The 18,316-nt window shown below is 41.6% G+C and overlaps 1 protein-coding gene across 1 annotated transcript in view; it reads left to right on the top strand.

Annotated features, from left to right (window-relative positions):
• Positions 1–18,316, top strand: part of AFG1L (AFG1 like ATPase) — a 219,225-nt gene that overhangs the window by 16,334 nt on the left and 184,575 nt on the right. The window contains exon 2 of the mRNA XM_023205967.2: positions 17,029–17,252. Within this exon, the coding sequence (XP_023061735.2) occupies positions 17,029–17,252 (224 nt within the window). The remainder of the gene's footprint in view (positions 1–17,028; positions 17,253–18,316) is intronic.

Here is an 18,316-nt window from a genome sequence, read left to right as displayed (position 1 = left end):
TTTTTTCTGGGCTACCACAGTGCTGCTTTTAACATAAATCAAGTGACCATGTATGTGTGGGCTTCTGTTTTATTCCATTGGTCTATTCTTATACCAGCATCACACAGTCCTAACTTTGTAGCTTTATAATAAGTTTTAATATCTGATTGTATAAGTCCTCCAACTTTGTTCTTTTTCAAGATTGACTGGACCTGAGCTTTGATACCATCGCCATTAGCCACATGTGGACACTGAGCACTTGAAATGTGTAATATGACTGGGGAACTAAATTTTTAATTTCATTTAATTTTAGTTAAATATAAAATTTAAAAAGGATACTTGATTCTGCTATTGGAAAACTGTTCAGCTATTGGAAGACTTTTAAATATTCTTGGAACATCTTGGGAAAGTGAATCTACTTTTTCTCAACTGTAGATTTTATGAAGTCTAAATACAAATTAAATATTTCTAATGAAAATTTAGCTTCCAAATTGAGATGTGTTGCAGATGTCAAATACTAAATCTTTAAGACCTAATAGAAAAAAAGAACACAAAATATCTTATTAATAATTTAAAATTTTTTATTATTTGTTGATTACATGCCAATTACAATTCTTGATGTCAACAACTCTCAGGAGATTTTACCCAGCTTGGAAGATAACACTTTAGCCTGTTACTGTTTCATTGATGTTGGCAAAAGACATGGAACTCCTGGATCAGAGATAAAGAACTTTATCATGGACTAGCAGGCAATGTGAGCTTTATATGTGCCTCAGTTCCCCTTGTTCCTCAAGTCCCGTGGGGCTATTCAGAGATCAGTCCAGGTGGGTGATGTATACTCAGCAGATTTGTGTCACGGTTGAGGAAACCTCATCTTTTTTTTTTTTTTTTTGAGACGGAGTCTCGCTCTGTCGCCCAGGCTGGAGTGCAGTGGCCGGATCTCAGCTCACTGCAAGCTCCGCCTCCCGGGTTTATGCCATTCTCCTGCCTCAGCCTCCCCAGTAGCTGAGACTACAGGCGCCCGCCACCTCGCCCGGCAATTTTTTTGTATTGTTAGTAGAGATGGGGTTTCACCGTGTTAGCCAGGATGGTCTCGATCTCCTGACCTCGTGATCCGCCCGTCTCGGCCTCCTAAAGTGCTGGGATTACAGGCTTGAGCCACCGCGCCCGGCCCGGAAACCTCATCTTTTATAAGGGTTGCAAACAAGCCTTCCCAACTTTTGACCTGGAGGGAGACATTATTATACTAGACAGCAAACAAGCCTGCACCATTTACATTTCCGTCAGCAGTGTATGAGGTTTCTAATTTCTCTGCATCTTCTCTAACACTAGTTATTGTCTGTCTTTCTTATCATTGTGATCCTAGTGGATGTGAAATGGTATCTCATTTAACTTTGATTTATATTTCCCAGATGACTAATGATATTGGATATCATTTCATGTGTTTATTGACCATTTATATATCTTTGGAGAAATGTCTGCTTAAATCCTTTTTCCATTTAAAAATTGCATTTGTCTTTTTATTGTTGAATTGTAAAATTTCCTTATATATTCTGGATATAGATTCCTTATCAGAGATGTGATCTGCAAATATTTTCTCCCATCCCGTGGGTTGTATTTTCACCTTCTTTTTTTTTTTTTTTTTTTGAGACAGAGTATTGCTGTGTCGCCCAGGCTGGAGTACAGTGGGGTGATCTCAGCTCACTGCAACCTCCGCCTCCCAGGCTCGAGTGATTCTCGTGCCTCAGCCTCCAGAGTAGCTGGGAGTATAGGTGTGTGCCACCGCATCTGGCTAATTTTTGTATTTTTAGTGGAGATGGGGTTTGGTCATGTTGGCCCCAGGCTGGTCTCAAACTCCTCGGCTCTAAAGTAATCCTCCCACTTAAACCTCTTGAGTAGCTGAAAGTACAGGCAATTGTGTCATTGTGCCTAGAAGTTAATATTATTTTTATCCTAGAATTCTTACTGTGAGTGGGATCCTTTTCTTTTCTATTGTATTTTCCAACTGGCTATCTATGGTATGCTGAAAGATAAAGATAGTAAAATGTGTTTCTCTGTTTCCAGTATCCTTCTTTTTGGCTTAAGAGAAGGCATAAGCCACTACATTCTTTAAAACTTTTAAATGGCTCCTGTGGCCTTTAGGGTTAAATTCAAACTGCTTATCATTGCAAGACTCTGCCTCACCTGGCTCCCTTGTACTCCTCCAGTAATTCATCTCTTACCTCTCTCTGCCTTTCACTTTACATCTCAGCCAAACTGAACTTGTTCTGTTTTCTTTAGTGTTCCACACTGTTGTGTTTCTGGGCCTTCTTTCAGGCTAGTACATCTCCCTGCTTCCTTCCCTCCCTTCCCATGGCACACTTCTGTCTGCCCTTCTGATCTCAATTGAAACATCATTTCCTCTGAGTACCCTTCCTAAACTCCCTAACCTAGATTACTAGCTTTGACCCTGTGATCTTATAGCATCTGCCCCTTCCCCTTATGACATACCACACACTTTATTAGAGCTGTTTATCCACTTATTTGTGTCTACCTATTTTTTTGTGTTTTTTTATTTTTATTTTATTTTATTAATTAATTTATTTTTTAATTTGAGATGGATTCGTTGGTATGTTGCCCAGGCTGGTCTTAAACTCCTGGGCTCAAGTGATCCTCCCTCCTCAGCCTCCTGAGTAGCTGGGATTACAGATGCACTCCACCACACCCAGCTTCACTGCTTTGAGTGCAGCTAACAGCATCCATCCAGCTCACCACTGATTGTATTTGCAGTTTCTGGCACAGAGCTTTGTACACTATAGACAGTTTATCATTATTTTTGAACCATTTATTACTTCACTAAACTCTCTATTTTATACTTTTTAAAACTGATTATTTCCAGGATAATTAAGGTATTTATTTATTTATGTATTTTTTAATTTTTTAATTTTTTTTTTTTTTTGAGACAGCATCTTGCTCTGTTGCCCAGGCTTGAGTAAAGTGGTACGATCTCTGCTCACTGCAAGCTATGCCTCCTGGGTTCCATTGATTCTCCTGCCTCAGCCTCCTGAGGAGCTGCAATTACAGGCATGTGCCACCATGCCTGGATAATGTTCGTATTTTTAGTAGAGATGGGGTTTCATCGTGTTGGCCAGGCTGGTCTCGAACTCCTGACCTCAGGTGATCCGCCTGCTTCGGCCTCCCAAAGTGCAGGGATTACAGATGTGAGCCACTGAGCCCAGCTAGGATAATTAAGTTTTTAAGCCTAAATGCACCTTAGTTAAATTTTATGTTGGTAGTTTCATCCAACTTTTGTAGCACATCAACATCTTCTTGAATTGTGATCGTGACCTAGCATGATTTGCTTCCTAATTTGGTGTCATCTTCAGATTTGAAGACTAGGTCATTTACGTCTTCATTTTGTGCTAAATATATTAGTATTTTATACTTGGAGTTCAACAAAGTGTACATAAACCTGGTTATTATCAAAATTCTTAAGAGCCTGTTATGTAAAATGTAAGGGCTTTTAGATGTGTATGAAAATGAATTTCTTGGCCAGCGTGGTGGCTCACATCTGTAATCCCAGCACTTTGGGAGGCCAAGGTGGGCGGATCACGAGGTCAGGAGTTTGAGACCAGCCTGGCGAACATGGTGAAACCCTGTCTCTGCTAAAAATACAAAAATTAGCCCGGCGTGGTGGCGGGTACCTGTAATCCCAGCTACTTGGGTGGCTGAGGCAGGAGAATCGCTTGAAATCAGAAGGCGGAGGTTACAGTAAGTGGAGATTGTGCCACCATACTCCAGCCTCGATGAAAGAGTGAAACTCCTCAAAAAAAATAAAGGAAGGAAAAGGAATTTCTTCCCTCCAACACTTTGGCTTTGGGCTTTTCATAGAAAAAGCTCCTGCTGCTGATAGGCTTTAGAAGAGTGCCACTTATTAGTAGAGGCAGTTGACCGTAGTGTGTAGGCAGGGCCAAGCTCTAGCAAGGTTGAGGAGGATGGAGACCCAGGAGGAGTGGGTTGTTGGTTGCTCTAGGAGGCTTGAGTACTTCAGATATGACAGCCTGAAAGAGGTTTGTGTTTTGATTTTCTGTTACCTGCCTGTGACAAATGGGAGCACAGCCTTCATTAGTTTATAGTATTATGGTTGTTTGAGTGAGAGGGAGATCCTGGTGTTTCGGGTCACTTAGCTTCAGATCCTGGCTTGGACATTCACTTAACTTTTTAAGGTATTTTAGTTTCTTCATGTATAAGGAATAATAATACCTAACTTAGGTTTTTCTGGAGAAGTAAGATAATATACAGAAAGTGCTATTTGTGCACCACTGGCTATACAGTAAGCACTTCTTCTTTTTTTTTTTTTTTTTTTGGAGACAGGGCCTCTGTTGCCCAGCCTGGAGTGCAGTGACACCATCTCAGTTCACTGCAGCCTCAACCTCCAGAGTTCAGGTGATCCTTCCACCCCAGCCTCCCAAATCGCTGGGACTACAGGTGCATGCCACCAGTCTCAATTAATTTTTGTATTTTTTGTAGAGATGGGGTTTCGCCGTGTTGCCTAGGCTGGTCTTGAATTCCTGAGCTCAAGAGATCCGCCCAAGTGGGTACTTATTAATGTTAGTTTTCTTTTTCTTTACCTTCCGGAATGTTGTCCCTCATGAATTTTCTTTATTTTTTCTTTTTAAAATTTTGTATTTATTTTACTTTATTTTAAGACAGGATTTCACTCTGTCATCCAGGCTGAGTGCAGTGATATGATCATGGCTCACTGTGGCCTTGACCTCCAAAGCTGAAGTGATCCTCGCACTTCAGTCCCCACCGCTGAGTAGCTGGGACTATAGGTGCATGCCACCCTGCCCAGCTAATTTTTGAGTTTTTTGTAGAGACAGGGTCTTGTCATGTTGCCTAGGCTGGTCTCGAACTCCTGTACTCAAGTGATACTCCCTCCTTGGCCTCCTACAGTCATGAGTTACCACACTTAGCCAAAAGGATAGTTTTCTTTACTTTGGATACACCTTACATTTGTATAGACATATGTCATTTTGCATGTCTTCAATTCTTTCCTTTAATCATGGGTGTTTTTGAGTTGGAAATTTTTTATGGAATGTTTCTAGCTCAACGTCACTTTACTAATAAGTTGTAAGTTTTCTGCACATTATACCACATCTTTATTGATTTTATGTATGCAGTTGGAGATGAATTCTCAAAAAATATTGACCCCAAGTATTAAAATAACCTTAAGTATGAAACAAAGCTTCATTTTATATATATATATTATAATATATAATATATATAGTTTTGTTTATATATATAGTTTATATATATGATATATTATATAGTTTATATATAATATATACTTTATATATAATTATATACATTATATATATATTATATATATATAGTTTTGTTTTGTTTTCTTGAGACCGGGTCTTGCTCTGTTACCCAGGCTGGAGTGCAGTGGTATAATCTTGGCTCACTGCAGTCTTCACCTTCGGGGTTCAAGTGATTCTCCTGCCTCAGTCCCCCAAGTAGCTGGGACTACAGGCATGCGCCACCATGCCCGACTAATTTTTGTATTTTTAGTAGAGACGAGGTTTCACCATGTTGGCCAGGCTGATCTTGAGCTCCTGACCTCAGATGATCTGCCCGCCTCGGCCTCCCAAAGTGTTGGTATTACAGGTGTGAGCCACCATGCCCGGCCTAAAATATAATTTTAAGAAGAAAATGTTTACTTTCTGTTGAAAGATTCTGGTCCCTCATTTTCCCTAAGTTTCTAAAGAGTATCAAATATAGAGGCCAGGCAAGTGGCTCATGTCTGTGATCCCAGCACTTTGGGAGCCTGAGGCAGGAGGATCACTTGAGGCTAGAAGTTCAAGACCAGCTTGGGCCATATAATGAGACCCTGTCTCTACATAAAAGTAAAAAAAATAAAAAATTACCCAGGCATGTAGCGCGTACCTGCAGTTCCAGCTACTGGGGAGACTGAGTTGACAGAATCACTTGAGCCCAGGAGTTGAGCCCAGGAATTTGAGGCCGCAGTGCTATGCTTAAGCCACTGCACTCTAGCCTCGACAACAGAGTGAGACCTTGTCTCTAAAATAAAGGAATAATAATAAAAAAGAATATCAATACAATAAAGATGTTTTATCCAGTCCAACCTAAAGCACCAAAGAACACATAGGCCCCGTATTTCCTTTGCTATTATCACCCTAGCTATGTGGAAACAGTGTCAATACAATTAAGCTTTATGACATGTCAAGATTATGATTATCTTGCCTGTGTCAACAATGTTTCCCTTTATGTTCTTTCTTTGGTTGTGAGATAGAGTCTCGCTCTGTTGCCCAGGTTACGGTGCAGTGGTGTGATCATAGATCATAGTTCACTGTGGCCTTGAACTCCTGTGCTCAAGTGATCCTCCCACCTCAGCTTCCTAAAGAGCTGGGATTACAGGTATGAGCCACTGCACCCAGCCTTCCTCTCATGTTCTTAAGATGCAGCAGTCCAGGTATCCTGATTTCACAGGTAGAAGTACAAAGGCAGGAAGGAGCGAATCCCTGTCCTGGTCTCCTTTCGAAGAGCATCGGGGAAGACTTTGCCAGAAGCTAAGTTCCCCATTAGGCATCATTGGCCAGGGTGGTGATCACATGCTCAGTACACCATGGAGAACAACATTATCATGATTTAGAGCTGAAACAGTGGAGTCAGGTGAGGAACCCGGAGGTTATTATCCCAGAGCCCACGTTCCTTCCACTACTATAACATCCTGCTTTCCTGCTGTACTGTGGGGCACAAATGCCACTTCCTGCCTTTGGGAACATGGACAAGTTACTTTGCCTCTCAGTGCCTCAGTTTCTTTCATCTTTAAAGTAGGGATAATATTAGTACCTACCTCAAAGGGTAGTTGTGAAGATCAAATTAGTTAATGTACAGAAATTCCTTAGAAAAGTAACCTGGTACTTAGCAAATACTCAGTAAAGGTTAGCAATTGCTACTGTGATTAGCTACATGATCTCGGTCTATTAACCTACAATGCTAACTCTCCGGTCCAAATCATAGACATTGCTCTCTGTTTCTCTTTCTTTTATTTATTTATTTTCTTTAAGACAGGTCTCACTTTGTTCCCTAGGCTGGAGTGCAGTGACATAATCACGGCTCACTGCAGCCTTAACCTTCCTGGGCTCAAGTGATTCTCCCATCTCAGTCTCCTGTGTAGCTGGGACAACAGGCGTGCACCACCACACCTGGCTACGTTTCGTATTTTTTGTAGAGACGGGGTTTCACCATGTTGCCCAGGCTGGTCCTGAACTCCTGGACTCAAGTGATCTGCCTGCTTCAGCCTCCCAAATTGCTGTGATTACAGGCATGATCCACTGAGTCCAGACCATAGATATCTCTTAACTATTTGAATACTCTTCTAATTTCTACTTTTACGTAAAAAAATACATAGTAGTTTTATTGAAAATAATTCACAGCTGGGTGCGGTGGCTCATGCCTGTAATGCCAGCACTTTGGGAGGCCAAGGTGGGTGGATGACCTGAGGTCAGGAGTTTGAGACCAGCCTGGCCAACATGGTGAAACGCCATCTCTACTAAAAATACAAAAAATTAGCCAGGCATGGTGGCAGGTGCCTGTAATCCCAGATACTTAGGAGGCTGAGGCAGGAAAATTGCTTGAACCCGGAAGGTGGAGGCTGCAGTGAGCTGAGATCGCTCCATTGTACTCTAGTCTGGGCAACAAGGGTGGAACTCCGTCTCAAAAAAAGAAAAAACAAAAGAAAATAATTCACATACTATATAATTCACACATTCTGCTTCCACTTTGCATTCCTAATCTTACTTTCTAAAGCAATCTTTTATCAATTTTTATTATCTTCAATAATATCTTGTACCCTGATCTAAACCTTCTTCTGCTTCTTTTGTTTTTTAGAGACGGAGTCTCTGTAGCCCAGGCTGGAGTGCAGTGGCACGATTTCGGCTCACTGCAACCTCCACCTCCCAGGTTCAAGCAATTCTCCTGCCTCAGCCTCCCGAGTAGCTGGGACTACAGGCACACGTCGCCACGCCCGGCTCATTTTTTTTGTGTTTTAGTAGAAATGGGATTTCACTGTGTTGCCCAGGCTGCTGTCGAACTCCTGAGCTCAGGCCATCTGCTGGCCTCCGCCTCCCAAAGTGCTAGGATTACAGGCGTGAGCCATCGCGCCCAGCCTCTTCTGCTTAGAGGGGTTAAGTTTAATTAAAAAAAAAAAAAAAAGGAAATAAAAAAACCCAAAAAAATAGAAAAACTTTCTCCTTGTTCTCAATCCTACTTTAAAAACCTGCATTACTTACCATGGCTTTTAAGGCCCTACATCATTTAGTGCTTGTACTTTTTTTTTTGAGACAGAGTCTTGCTCTGTTGCCCAGGCTGGAGTGCAGTGGGGGTGATCTTGGCTAATGCAAACTTTGCCTCCTGGATTCAAGTGATTCTCGTGCTGCAGCCACGTGAGTAGATGGGATTACAGGTATGCACCAGCATGCCCAGATCCTTTTTGTATTTTTAGTAGAGATGGTGTTTCACCGTGTTGGCCAGGCTGGCCTCAAGTGATCCACCCTCCTCAAGTGATCTGCCCGCCTCGAACTCCTGGCCTCGAGTGATCCACCGGTCTAAGCCTCCCAAAGTATTGGAACTACAGGTGTGAGCCACTGTGCTGGGCCTCTTATTGTCCTTTCCAACCTCTTCTTGTAGCACATAGTCTACCTTGCTTATTTGCATCAACCATATAAACTTCCTTTCTCTTCCCTCAACAATGTGAAGCTCATTTCCATTTCCACTTTTCGTCATCTATAAACTTAGGCTGGGATGCTCTCCTTGATATTTCTCATGGGTGACTCCTTTTGGCATTCAGGTGTCAACTTAATGTGTTTTTCACAGAAAGACTTTTTCCTGATAATCTGTAGGAGTCTCTGGTCATTCCCTGGCACAGTGCTTCTCAACCTTTAATGTGCATGTAAAACACCTAAGTATTTTGTTGAAAATGCAAATTTTGAGTCAGAGGGCTGGGGTAGGGCCTCAGATTCTGTATGCCTGCCTTCTTTCCTTGTTCTCTTTTCTTTTCTTTCTTTTTTGTCGCTTTTTTTAGAAATAGGAGCTTCCTCTGTTGCCCAGGCTCAGTGCACTATTATAATCATAGCTCACTGTAACCTCAAACTCCTGGTCTCAAGTGATCAGCCTCCCAAAGTGCTGGGATTACAGGCATGAGCCACTATGCCCAAGCCAACAGTTCTTTTATTTATTTATTTATTTATTTATTTATTTATTTATTTAGAGACAGAGTTTCGCTCAGGCATGAGCCACTATGCCCAACCCAACAGTTCTTTTATTTATTTATTTATTTATTTATTTATTTATTTAGAGACAGAGTTTCGCTCTGTCACCCAGGCTAGATCGTGGCACGATCTCAGCTCACTGCAAGCTCCACCTTCCTAGTTCACACCATTCTCCTGCCTCAGCCTCCTGAGTAGCTGGGACTACAGGCGCCTGCCACCGCGCCCGGGTAATTTTTTGTATTTTTAATAGAGATGGGGTTTCACCATGTTAACCAGGATGGTCTCGATCTCCTGACCTCATGATCCACCTGCCTCGGCCTCCCAAAGTGCTGGGATTACAGGCGTGAGCCACTGTGCCCGGCCAACAGTTCTTTTTTAAACAGTGGTTCTTGGGCTGGATGTGGTAGCTCATGCCTGTAATTCCAGATCTTTGGGAGGCCAAGGCAGAAGGATAATTTGAGTCCAGGAGTTCAAGACCAGCCTGGGCAATGTAGGGAGATCCCCTCTCTATAAAAAATGAAACATGAGCCAGGCATGGTGGTGTGTGCCTGCAGTCCCAGCTACTTGGGAGGATGGAGTGGAATGATAGCTTGAGGCTGCAGTGAGCCGTGATCATGCCACTGCACTCCAGCATGGGCCACAGAATGAGAGACCCTGTTGCCAAAAAAAAATTATAAAACATTGGTTCTTATCTTGTTTAAAAATTGGAAAGGTGTATATTTAGAGGACTTGCCTCAGATTAAACATACTCACACATAATTTTCTTTCTTTTATGGAACTCATAATTTAATTGACAAATAATTGTATATATTTATGGGGTACATTGTGATGTTTTAACAGATGTATATGTTCTAGAAAGATTAAATCCAGTTAATAACATTCATCACCTCAACTCCTTATCATGTTTGTGATGAGACTGTTTAAAATCCATTATTAATTTTGAAATATACAATATACAATTTTCTTTTAATTTCAAGAGGCTTCCAGACACCTACCTCCCCTTAAGTCTGTCGTGGATGCTAACTCAGACCTTGTTAAGAAGAAAAGCCCTATATTTATTATATAACAATTCTTGTAAGGGTATCAGCGACAATTTGGATTGCCTCTTCTTTTTGGATTGTGCCATTAAAAAGAGCATGATTATGAATTTGTAATTACCTGATGGGTTCTTTCTGTTTACTGTACAGACAAAAATCAATCCCCTGAGACCGTGGCATTCCAGTAGAGAAAAGAGTTTGATGCAAGGCAGTCCCACACAGGAGAACTGGAGTTATCCCTCAAATCAGTCTCTCTGCAGGCTTGGAGCTGAGGGTTTTTATGGACAGTTTCATGGGCAGGGGGCTAGGGAATGGTGCTGTTGATTGTTTGGGGATGAAATAATAGGAGTGTGGAAATTGATCCTCATGTGCTGAGTCCAACTCTGCGTGGGACAACAGGACCAGTTGAGTAATGAGTCCAGGTGGGGTCAGTCTGAAAGACATTTCAGCAAAACCAATCTTAGGTTCTGTAACAGTGATGTTATTTGTAGAAGCAGTTGGAGAAGTCACAAATCTTGTGACCTCTGGCCACATGACCCCTGAGCAGTAAGGGAGTGTAGAAACTTGGCCTACATTTTAGCAGAGTTCAGGCCCCTCCCATAATTTTATTCTCGTGGGCTTTCATTAGTCTTACAAAGGTGGCTTTTGGTTTTTGAGAAAGGGTGGGGTTAGCTTAAGGGAGGGAGCAATAATATTGTGGTCATTATTTTAAAGTTAAACTATAAACTAAATTCCTCCTAAAGTTAGCTTGTCCTGTGCCCAGGAATGATCAAGCAGAGCTTGGAGGTCAGAAGCAAGGTGGAGTCGACTATGTCAGATTTCTCTTACTGTCATAATTTTGTAAAGCCAATTTCAGTTTATTATATATTATTTGTTTAATGAAGTAAGATTAGTTAAGGGGAGCATATTAGCATAAACTTGGGACTCCACAGCTTCAGGAGAATTTTATTTTTTCCAAACTTATATTTTAAGGTGAAAATAGAAAAATGGAAAGAAATCACTTCTTTTCTTGCAGATAGCATTCCTATAAACATGGTGAATGTCTCTAAAACCCTCTAGACTTTCTGTAACATGTGTGGCATGTGGCAAGCACCAACCTCACGACAAGATCAGGATAAGAAGGGCAAGGATTCTCTGTGTGCCCAAGGAAAGTGGCATTATGACAGGAAGCAGAGTGGCTATCATTATCATAGGCAGACTAAGCTGATTTTCCAGAAAAAGGCTAAAACACAAAGAAGACTGTGCTGCGACTTGAATGCGTTGAGCCCAACTGCAGATCTAAGAGAATGCTGGCCATAAGAGATGAAAGCATTTTGAACTGGGAAGAGATAAGAGAAAGAGCCAAGGTTGGTCTAGTTTCTAAGTATCATCTTTTGTTTTATTATGCAGATAATACAATCTTGAGGTTACCTTTACTTAAAAAAGTTGGAGAAAATGAAAGTAATTACAAGTATACACAAAGCCTGAGGAAACTCATTTTTTCCCTGGGGAAAGTAAAACTAAATAGGACTAATTTTTACAATATCAAGGAAGTTTTAATAGGTTATTCAGATGTAGGACACAAGATACTGATTAAATCTTTCGGCAAGTGGGCTGTGGAGTATAGTAGGATCTTCCTGAAACTTAGTTTAGGAGAATATAGTGAAATAAGGTACAAAATTGAAGTATTTGAAAGAATAGCACAGAATTTTTAGGTTCCTAAAATCTTTCATTTATGTTTGTAGATTAGTGTGTAGAACTTCTGAATGGCATTTTCCCACTGTCCATTTGGAGTACAATAAGACAAATTAATACAAATCAAAATAATATGGCAGCAGCATCACATAATTTGTGTACACTGATGTAGTAACAGATTTAATTTAGTGCAGCTTTTGAGAAGTCTTTTGTATTTCAATTTATACAGCTGCTATCCAGGGCTAAGCTGGCCAATCTGTCAGCCTTGAGTATCTTGCCTGACTGATTCTCTTTTTATCTCTGCTGACTAGCTGAATTTATGCCTCATCTTCACTGTACCTTGGTTTTCTTTTCTGAAAACTGGGAATGAAGTCTACACTATTAAATCAAGATGTTAGGCTAGTGAAAATAAAAGAAATACTTTAAGCCTCTCCAAAGGCAGATGCCAAGAGAAACAGTATGTTTTGCCCACAATACTGATATTTCCTATGAATAACTTTTAAACAATTTTTAGTTAATTAATTAATTTATTTATTTAGACAGGGTCTTGCTCTGTCACCCAGGCAGGAGTGCAGTGGCATAATCCCCACTCACTGCAGCCTCAACCTCCCAGGCTCAAGTTATCCTCCCACCTTAGCCCTCCGAGTAGCAGTAGTTCCTAGTAGTAGTAATCCCTATAGGACTACAGGCATATACCATTATGCCTGGCTAATTAATTTTTTTTTTTTTTTTTGTAAAGACAGAGGTTTCACTATGTTTTCCAGGCTGGTCTCAAGCTCCTGGGCTCAGGTGATCTTTTCACCTCAGCCTCCCAAAGTGCTGGGATTACAGGCGTGAGCCACTGTGCCTGGCCAAAACAATTTTTATTTATCTTATTTTAATTTTTTTTAGAGAAGAGGTCTTGCTATGCTGCCAAGGCTGGAGTGCAGTGGCCATTCACAGGCATGATCATGGTGCTCTGCAGCCTCCAACTTTTGGTTAAAGGGATCCTCCTGCCTCAGCCTCCCAAGTAGCTGGGACTACAGATGTGCACCACTCCACCCAGCCTCAACTTTTAAAAATTAGGTATTATTTATTTATTTATTTGAGACATAAGTAAATATGCTCTGTGGATGGTAGTCTCAGGCCTGTTGTGTTAACCCTTTTCTGCACATTATTTGTGCTAAATATCATCCTCTAAAGTGAGGCTGTTGGGAAGTAGGGTGGTGTGGGTATGTGAATGAGGGGGATATGAAGAGGGTGGGACTTTGTGCCCACCTTCCCATTTTTCTCTTTAATAAACAGGATTCTATGGAACATTTTATATGTAAAAAAGGTATGGCTATTAAAATAAAGTTTAAAAACCGTTCCTTTAAACAATGAGATGAATTTCAAGCCAAAGATTGATAAAATCACATTTGGATTTTAGTAAGATCAGCTCTAGAGTTGGTGGAAGATATTTTACAGATCGTGGTAGTGGTAAATTTGGCACAGTGGCGGCAATCAGAGGCTATGCATTGATTTGACCTAAAATAGTGGGATATCTTGAAGGGAGTGGCCCACAGGTCAAAGCTGGATTAAAAGATTTTCTGATTTGCAATTGGTTAAGGAAACAAAGCTTTGTCTAAAAATTTGGGGTCAACAGAAAAGAATGTTAGCTCTGGCTCATGAGCATAACCTCCTTCAGGCCCCTCAGGAAGAAATTTAGAACAAAGAACAGTGGTCAGAATTCAGTCCTCAGTTCCCCCCTTATCTGAGGTCTGTGTGCCAGTGGATCCGTTTGGTAGGGGTTGGAGTTTCTGAAAAACAACTCAGTGACATATATTAAGATGTTATCTTTAGTTTCCATGGAGAACATCTCTAACTTCCTTGGCCATTATTTTGAGTTCCTATTATCTTCTTATCAAGTGGCTCATTTACTTCTCAGGGCTAGCTAGGTGTCTGGAATTTCCCTTGAAGGAATTCCAGATTTTTCTTTTCCACATTGGGGGGGGGGCATGGCACTCCCTAAGAGAGACCCTGCTTCCTTTAAAGGGCTCAAGCTGGGGTGGTAGGATGAGGAAGGAGAGAAGGGAATAAATTAGAGAGTATTTCACATACAAAATTGAGTAGCATCGATGATTGATTGGCTGAGAACCTGGTTGAGGAGTGGAGAACAGGATTGTGGGAAGAAGGGGAATATATCAGTAATCACTCTGAAGTTTCTCACTTGGATGACTCCAGAAATCTAAAAGAGGGGGTAGAGAAGAGCGTTTTTCTTTTGTGAGATTCTCAAATCCTGTAACACTAACTGGGTATTCAACAGTTCAATTTGATTCTGACACTCTTTATTTGAAGTGAGCATCAGATCCCACAAGTAAAAGGGCTCAGTCCCACAGAATGCCCCCATTTCACATGCCAGCTGCAAATGGGGTGCACAGGCTACCAACATATCTACCTGGCAACTACAAATCGGGAATTCCCATAACCTTCCTCCCCTTTAGATTTGATAATTTGCTAGAATAGCTCACAGAACGCAGGGGAAAATTTTGCTTATGCTTACTGGTTTGTGATAAAGGATACAACTCAGGGAGCCCAATAGAAGAGATGCCTAGGGGGATACCTAGAGGTTGAACACACCTAAATGCGTTCACCAACCCAGAAGCTCTCCAAGTCTCCTTGAGTGTTTACAGAGCCAATCTCTAGCCCCACCTTCCTGGGGTCAGTGCGTGGGGCTGCAAGTTCCAACCTTCTACCCACTTGGTCCTTCTGGCTACCAGCCTCACCCTAGAGTCACCTCCTTAACATAAACTCAGGTGTGATGCAATGAAAAACAGAAAACACTCCTATTACTCAGGAAATTCCAAGGGTTTTAGGAACTCTGTGCCAAGGAACAGGGACAAAGATCAAATATATTTCTTATTATGTCACACTGGCAAATATCTCAAATTGCCGGGAACATTTAGGAACTCTCAACCTGCATCTCCAGCTTCAACATTGAACCCAAACCTTATCCTGGTGCTGTGAGGCCCAGTGTTCCAGGATGCCCTTAGATTCTCTTTTACAGGCCTTAAGTACCTATATCAGTTAGGGTACAACTTACGCTTCTGTAACAGAGACCCCAATTATACACTACTTTAAAAGCAAGATAGAAGTTTATTACTCACTTTTTATTTCTTTTGGAGAGAGAGTCTCACTCTGTTGCCCGGGCTGGAGTGCAGTGGTGTAGGTCATAGCTCACTGCAGCCTCAAACTCCTGGGCTTAAGCTGTCCTCCCACCTCAGCCTCCCCAAGTAGCTGGGACTACAGGCACATGCTAATTTTAAGCCTGGCTAATTAAAAAAAAAAAATTTTTTTAAATTTCTTATTTTTAGTAGAGATGAGGTCCCACTATGTTGCCCAGGCTGGTCTCGAACACCTGAGCTCAAGTGATCTGCCCGTCTAAACCTCCCAAAGTGCTGGGATTACAGGTGTGAGCCATTGTGCCTGTCCAGAAGTTGATTATTCTTTTACATAAAAATCCAGGTAGGCAATCCAGAGCTGGTTTGGCAGCTCAGCATTGTTGGAGAACCAGGCTTTGTGCATCTTGTTGCTCTGCTTTATTCAACATTCTGTGTGCGTCTCATTGCCTCTTCCAGCTGCAGTCATTACACTTTCACTCCAGTTAGAGAGAGGGGAGGAAAAGGGAGCCAGGAGAATATGCCCTTTTCCTTTAATGGGATATATCAGAACTACACACGTTTCTGCTCATATCCCATTGTTAGAACCTGCTCACATGGCCATACCTGACTACAAGAGAGGCTAGGAGATGTAATATGTATCTGGGCAGCCATGCATCCAGCTAAAACTTCTATTTAGAAAGGGGGAACAAATAATGGAAGATAACCGTCCCTATCTCCAACATTCATAGTATATTTAAGGACTTTTCCCCCTCTTTTGGGGAAAACATGGACCTAACATTGTGATTGTTAATTCTTTTCACTAAAGTAATTTTTATGTTATTTTGACAAAGGAAACACAATGTTCAATGAAATGAATAAAATGCTGGCAGAGTACCTTTGGGAAATCTTGTTCTGAAAAATGTGCCAGGTTGCTGCTGTTTATTGTTACTTCTAAACAGTAGAGAAGGAGTTAGCTGCTCATTAAACCTGCCCCAGATAAGGAATGGAATTATGGTTGGACCTCGCCACAGTCATTTCTCTCCCAGGAGAGGCTAAAATAGGATCAGAACACCACCCTGCTTTGAAGCAGACACTCTTGCTATGTCTCAACTCCATGTCCAACTTCCTAAAGGTTATGGAAAACAGAAAAATATCTTAGAAGCAGAGGGCTGAAATTGATGTGGTAATATCTGAATGTTGTGTTGTCTTTGGGTAGAGAATTAAGGAGCAGTGGAAAACCCTTGGGACTAATCTTGATGTCTCTGCCTTGGTGCTTAAGAACCAGAATTAGGGCTAAGTCAAAGAAAGGCAACTCTCTTGCTTTGGGAAGATGAGGAGCACCAGTGGCTCTTTTAGTGGACTGGAAGCAAAGCAGAAGCTGTAGTAGGAATAGGCCTTCTGGAAGAGAGGTTACAATTATAGTTTATGGCTTTGGGGTTTATTTCCTTTTGTTAAAATAAAACAATTAGAAATATATTCATTGTTTAATTTTTTTTTTTTTGAGACCGAGTGTCACTCTGTCACCCAGGTTGGAATACAGTGGCACAATCTCTGCTCTCTTCAACCACTGCCTCCCAGGTTCAGGCAATTCTCGTGCCTCAGCCCCCCAAGTAGCTGGGATTACAAGCATGCCCCACCACACCTGGCTAATTTTTGTATTTTTAGTAGAGATTGGGTTTCAACATTTGGTCAGGTTGGTCTTGAACTCCTGACCGCAAGTGATCCACCTGCCCTGGTCTCCCAAAGTGCTGGGATTACAGGCGTGAGCCACCATGCCTGGCTGAAAATGTATTTTATATTATTTTTATCAAAATGACATTTACAAAAACTGCTCAAATAGATGTAACTAGTTAAAAGTTTGAATTTGACCCTTACGAAACATGTAGAGCACTGTGAAATGTATTTAAGAAAGTCTAAAATTTTATATGTTTTTGTTTATAGCCTATACAGTTCAGACATCTGAGAGCATGGCCCCAACTGCCACTTCAGAGACTTATTTGAAAGCTTTGGCCGTTTGCCATGGACCTCTGGACCACTATGATTTTCTGATCAAAGCTCATGAGCTAAAGGATGATGAACATCAAAGAAGAGTCATACAGTATTTGCAGAAATTACACGAGGACCTTAAAGGATATAATATAGAGGCAGAAGGCCTTTTTTCAAAGGTGAGGCTTGTGTGATATGAAAGATTAAACAGTTAAAAGTGTAAGCATTTTCTAAAATGGATGCAATGCAGTAGGGCACAATCATCAAACAGCTTGAAAAATTTCTACCAGTTCCTTTACACAAATTCTGTTGGATCCCCATTCCTAGCCTTTTGATGTTCCATAGCTTTCTTTTGCCTTCAGGGATTTGAAGAGCTTCATATTCAAGTATTTTAAAAATGCAGTCCAGTCTAAATAAAAACTTATATGGAAATCAAAGCTTTCCCTTTCCTCTAGCTCAGGTCTCATCCACGGATCAGCGTCGAAAAGGAAGAGTGATGTGTTCCTTCCCTTTTCTTCCTCCTTCTTTCTCTGTTTGCCTGACATCTCTAGGGTCAGAATGAGAAGAAGGAAAGGTTAGAGTGAAACAGCAGTCGTAAGCGACCAGTTAGTTATTGGGGCCTTTGTATGGTAGATGCTGACATGCTAGCTCTTTGTTGAGGGTCTTACTGGTGGGTTCTTCAAGACTCCCCTGGGGACCTCCACACTTCTCCAATCTTTGACTAACCTCTTTTGACTCTGGGGAAGCAACTCACAACCCCGCATTCTTCTGACACCGCCTTGCCCTTGCCTTTAGGCTTCTTGGGTGGGGTCCTTTCAGGACAATTTTTTTTTTTTTTTTTTTTGAGACAGAGTCTCACTCTGTCACCCAGGCAGGAGTGCAGTGGCGTTATATCTTGGCTCACGGCAACCTTTGCCTCCTGAGTTCAAGTGATCCTCCCGCCTCAGCCTCCCAAGTAACTGGGTCATAGGCATGCACCACCACACTTGGCTAATTTTTGTATTTTTAATAGAGATGGGATTTCACCATGTTGGCCAGGCTGGTCTTGAACTCCTGACCTCAAGTGATCCACCTGTCTCGGCCTCCCAAAGTGCTGGGATTATAGGTGTGAGCCACCGTGCCTGACCTGGAACATTTCTTGTTGGGATCTTTTATGGTGTCTGTGCAGACCACAGGAAGCATAACATCTTCTTTCTCTACTCCTTGCTGCATGGGCTGCCTCAGTCAGCCTCCTGTCCTCAGA

Source organism: Piliocolobus tephrosceles, chromosome 5, assembly GCF_002776525.5.
Source record: "Piliocolobus tephrosceles isolate RC106 chromosome 5, ASM277652v3, whole genome shotgun sequence".
NCBI lineage: Eukaryota > Metazoa > Chordata > Mammalia > Primates > Cercopithecidae > Piliocolobus > Piliocolobus tephrosceles.
The sequence above is the reverse complement of the archived record's forward strand: the minus strand, read 5'-3'. Positions and strand labels throughout refer to the sequence as shown.